Genomic DNA, 5,514 nt, shown 5'->3' on the forward strand with positions numbered 1-5,514 from the left:
AAATGTGCAACCAGAACAGATTCTTCTCAGCCAATACCTAACACTGTTGGAAGGAGATAACTGTGGACTAGATGGACTAATAGTTTGAGCAAGTATAGCAGTTGTCATTAGTTTCTGACATCCAAATCCTACTCCACCTACTGAATATCTAAGTGGACTTAGATATCTAAGAGTGACTCTATTCACCCTGCTCTAGTCCTGAAAATCCATTTATGTATCTATTTTTGTAACACATTGCCTTCTTACAGTGAACCACAAAAAAGGCAGCAAAGAAGATGAGGACTCAACCAACTTTTGAATTAATATTTTTTCAGGGACTAGAGTATGATGGAATAAAATCACACTCAGGCATCTAAGTGCTCTTAGATTCCCAAGAAGTGGAATAAAATGTGGCCCAACATGTATTTTCATAGAAATCAATGAGCATTGATGAAGAAACAAGAGGAAGAGAAAGTATATTAGAAAGAGATAGACACTTCACTAGGGGTGAATCCCTTCTACTGAATCATTTTTTTCAATGCAACTGTGATATCTTTGTTTCTTAGGCCATAGATTATTGGATTCATCAATGCAGGAACTACAGAGTAAAGAATAGCTAGGATTAAATCCAGACTAGAAGGGGAGAGAGAAGGGGGTTTCATGTGAGCAAAGGTGCCATTAATAAGATACAAAGAGACCATAGTGATATGGGGAATGCAGGTGGAGAAGGCTTTGTACCTCCCCTGCTCAGAAGGGAGTCTCAATATTGTGGTGAAAATGTGAACATATGATACCATTATAAAAATAAAGCAGCTCAAGGCTAAAAGAACAGAGAGTGCGAGAACCCCAAATTCTCTGAGATACGAGTCAGAACAAGAGAGCTTGATCAGGTGTGGGATTTCACAGAAGAACTGGTTTACTATATTGCCTTTACAAAATGTGACTGTAAATGTGCTACCAGTGTGCATAGCAGACTGGAGAAGACCAGCAATCCATGCCATGGCTGCCGTTTGGACACAAGCTCTCCTGCTCATTATTGTTTCATAGTGCAGTGGTTTACAGATGGCCACATAACGGTCATATGCCATGACAGTGAGAATGAAAAAACCTGTTCCCAAAAAGAAGGCAAAGAAAAAAAGTTGGGCGACACATCCAAAGTAAGAAATTAACCTTGTGTTCAAAAGGGAATTGGCCATGGATTTAGGGAGGGTGACAGAGACGGAGCCAATATCCAGGATGGACAGATTCATCAAGAAGAAGTACATGGGGATGTGGAGGTGATGGTGGAGGGTTACAACTGTGATGATGAAAAGGTTCCCCATCAAAGCTGCCAGGTACATCAACATAACTATCACAACATATAAAATTTGAAGCTTGCGAGAGTTAGAGAATCCCAAGAGAAGGAACTCGGACACAGTGCCAGTCTGGTTCATCATGTTTTCACAGTACACGTGGGTTGTCTGTCAAGAAAAAGACAAGAATTAAGGTTCAGAGAAGATTAGTGAACAATTCTTGTATTGCAATAACCTGATGATTTCCTTAAACAGGAGTCTTAGCTGATGGATATTTGTGTGACTCCGTTGTTTTACAGTGGGGCAAGCGAGAAAGGATTGGAATATTGATTCCTGCATTTGCTCCTACTTCTTGCAAAGCTGGGGGTGGTAACTGAACCTCATGAATTTCAGTTTTAATATCCCGATTTCTACTTGGCTGAATCAGTGTACCCTGGCTATTGACTGATTGGATAACACATCCCTCCCTCAGATGAACGGCACAGGACTAGTCTACAGGCTGGATAGCCTCAGGGCTTTGTGCTGCCTTGACCCAGCCTGAGCCTCATCCTCACTGGGTAGCAGTGGCATTGATCTCTGGGGTCCAATTATGGCATGTGGGGGTGGGGTACATGTGGCATGGAACTCAGGGCCTGCCCTGGCTGCAGGTGTACCACACAGCCCCTGCCTGGCCCAGATTGGACTGAAGGAGCCCCTTTCTGCCCCCAACCAGCCCCACCTGACAGGATTATGCCCCATGCCACCCTGCACATCCAATACAGTGCACAGGACACAGCCCCTGGGGAATCTGGGGAAACCCCATGGGTCCAATGACATCATTCTGGGGACCAAATCTGGCCTGTGGGCTGGGGGTTGAGCATCTCTGATCTTGTGTATAGAAGTGAAAGAGCTATCGTGTGGTTCCAGATGGAACCAGAGCTAAAATTAAGACACAACCCAGGAGTCTTAAGTCCTAGTACCCTGTTCTAACCAGATCCTCACAACCTCAGTCAGCCACAGGAATAAAATGTAGACATCCTTAGGCATTCCTATTTCTGGCTTTTCCTAAGATTATTTGCCTGACTGGGAGACATTGAGCTTTTTTTCTGTTAACATCTTACTGTCGTTTTCTTTTTTGTTTGTTTGTTTGCTTTTTCTTTATTTTAAAATACATATAATACACGCGCGCTCACACACACACACACACACACACACACACACATTTGAAACAACACAGGAAGATAGAAAGCTAAGAGAGAAAAAGAGAATGAGGGAAAAATATTTTTTCCAGATTCCTTACTTATTTTTTAATATGCCATCTATATAGCTACCAAGCTAGCTTCCTTTTCATTCTGTTTGCCTGTCTTCTGCACCCTTATGTTAATACCATATTATTTACATGTAATCAATCTTTCTAAATTGGCTTCTAGCTTCCTTATCTTAACCGTAACTGTAATGATCTTTTAAGTTCCCAAAGCATAGTCATTCATGCAGGTTTTTACTTAACATCACTGCTTTGAAAATCCCTAATATATTTCACTGCAATAGCAATTACTACGCAATTTGTAGGTATTCTTCCCAGCTAGAGATAGCATCTCACCTCTAGTTGCATATTAATCTATTTAGCGAACTAGTGACAAAGAAATAAGACGGAAAGTGAAAGAAGAGATGGCATCAGATAGATAGCCACACTGTACATTTTTAGAATTTCTGCCTCATGTAAAATCACATATTTTTCTCCATTTGTCTCTCATATGCTCTATTTGCCTTATTTTGAATTATGAAAAGCATAACTGTCCCACCCCTTCTCCAGTCTATTAATCATCACTGCTACATGCACCACATACTATCCCATGTGCACTCCCAGATCTAATACAAGCACTTAACAATTGTGTGGCACTTCTTCCTATTTAGTCTTCTTAAAATATGTAAGAATATTAGAAACGTTATATTCCTTTGTCCACATTTTCAGTTGGAGAAACTGAAACTAACATCCCACACTCGCTCTCTTTTCTAAGGTCATCACAAGGTTGCCCACACACAGGTATTTAAAGAAGACAGTCAATACTAATTCAAGGTATACAATAATGTGACTTTAACATGGTGCATTGATACCCCATGAAGATTTTTTTAATCCAGAAGTAAAGAAGCCTTATTTTGATTTAACCCCTTTGTTGTGTTTTTTAAAAGTAATCTGAATTAAAAGACCATTTTGAGTGGACGTATGAACACAGGGATATAATGCATTTTTCCCAATTCACTTAAGAACATATACATATTAAACTTCCCAAAGTGTCTCACTATAGACAAACCATCAATTTTCATGTTGAAATTTTTTTAAAGATTTAAAGTCAATAAAGAATGGAAATCATCTCTTGTGTATTTGGGGTTATAAATGTCCCTCTGAAATAACCCAAAAAATATTGCTGAAGAATGGAACTTACTGGGTTTCTTTTTATGTTCAGTCTTCTCATTTTGAGATGTCTTCTCTTCTTTAACCAAAGTATCTAGTAAGATACTTTCAGCATGTGAGCTGCTAAATATTAACTGACTTGTTGCTATATACAGATGAGATGGTTTAACTAATTGTGGTTGGAAGTATATTTATCAGTTTCTAGTCAGAAGAGCTTTAGGAAATCACTCCCTAGAGCCCTGAACCACCCAAGAATAGACCCAGAAGTAAAAAGTTTCTTCTCTCTATTGCAAGCATTTCTGAAAGCTTCATAATTTAATATTCTCGCACTTACAGAGAGGCAACATTGAGCTTAGGAAAAGACTGAGAAATAAATAATGTTTAGAAGAAATCAACTTGCCAGAAAATGCTGCATGTAAGAATTAAAAATATTTACCAGGGTCTCCAGACACACCAAGGATGCCAGGTCTGGGTTTGAATTGCCCTCTAGCATAGCACCCTGAAATTTCTGATTTCTCAAATCAGTGGCAGATTTTCCAACTGACCTGGTGCAGGGCTGGGAACTTGAGGCTTGTTATTTAGTTTGGGCATCTAGAAGTGCCTCTGACAAGAGGCCAAATGTAGACCAAGGGCCTGGAATCATACTATTATTAGGGCTTGGTAGGGACATGGGTGCCACTAATGCAGTGCTGCACTGTTTTCCCATGCACTGCTTTGGGCTATACCACATGGGCACAGCTGGCGTGACTTCTCCCCAACCCCAGAACAGCTCCTGTCCAATCTCGAGTCCTGGGTTGGGCAGGAGCCGCACCAGCTGTGGCCATGTGGTCTGAAGTGGCAAATGGGAACAGTGTGGCACCAGCCTAGCTTGGCTGTGTGCTGGGGATTCAACGTGGGGGAGAGGGTGCAGGAAGAAGGCAAGGGGAACGCAGCACAGCACCCAGATAACCTGCAGCTCCCAGCCCCATTGTCTCTCTTCCCCCCTATACTCAGCTAGGGGCCAGGCAATGCCCTTCTTCCTATAGCTGGATCAGGGCAAGCCACTCCGCTTCTCCCCGCACAGCCAGATTGGGCCCTGTTGTGCCTGCCCTTGGGCAATCTAACCTGTATGTTAGATTGGGCCCACCAGCTGGATCCATGCCACTGATGGACTGGGCAATGCCTATCTGACCCATGGGGCAAGAAGGTTAAGCACCACTGCTTTAGAAAATAAGAAAGAGTGCATGTTAACTGATTTATCCTGTTAGATTCCCCAATTATAAGTAGTCATAGGATTAGGATGTCCTGAGCCCAGGGTTATAGGTTTATTATGCACAAAAATGAGGCTAAGGGAACTATCCTCCATGAATTTTTCTAATCCGTTTTTGAACATGAATATGTAATATTGTCCTATACACATCGTGTGACATTCACTTTCATAAGGCAATATGCATTGCATTGTGTAACTCCCTCAGGTACTACTAGCAATGTAGTTGTGACAGAACACAGCTCAGCACAAAGGGTGTGTACAGAAGTGCTCCATGTGTAGTGAGCAGGTTTGTTATTACCCTGAAATAGAATAGTTTTCTGATAAGCATACTGTTAGGTTTACAATAATTTAGATTATTAGGAAGTATTAGCTTTACAGCTGAATACAAGGCATGACCTGTGGCCTAGCAATGCAGCTGACCACAAGGCAGAATGATAGCTAAGCCTTTGCTTGTGTCAAGTAATCATTTTAACTGTATTAAGCATTTTCTGAGTTAAAAAGTGGATCTGTGTCTGTGTGCTGAAAAATCAGCTACAGCAAGAAATAAGATAAGACAGGGAAACCATTGTTCTGGGTGCACTGGTTGTGTCCTTGAGAAGTAT

The 5,514-nt window shown here is 41.3% G+C and overlaps 1 protein-coding gene across 1 annotated transcript; it reads right to left on the reverse strand.

The window, feature by feature from the left end:
- Nucleotides 1–497: 497 nt before the first annotated feature.
- LOC112548310 (olfactory receptor 14A16-like) lies at nt 498–1,415 on the reverse strand. The gene has a single exon (XM_025193679.1). It carries the CDS (start codon nt 1,413–1,415, stop codon nt 498–500), a length of 918 nt encoding a protein of 305 aa, XP_025049464.1.
- Between the last annotated feature and the right edge of the window lie 4,099 nt (nt 1,416–5,514).

The sequence above is a fragment of the Alligator sinensis genome, unplaced genomic scaffold (assembly GCF_000455745.1).
Source record: "Alligator sinensis unplaced genomic scaffold, ASM45574v1 scaffold427_1, whole genome shotgun sequence".
Classification (NCBI taxonomy): domain Eukaryota; kingdom Metazoa; phylum Chordata; order Crocodylia; family Alligatoridae; genus Alligator; species Alligator sinensis.

Coding starts and splice junctions, on each gene's coding strand:
- LOC112548310 (XM_025193679.1), bottom strand. CDS start 1,415: ATGATGAACCAGACTGGCACTGTGTCCGAGTTCCTTCTCTTGGGATTC.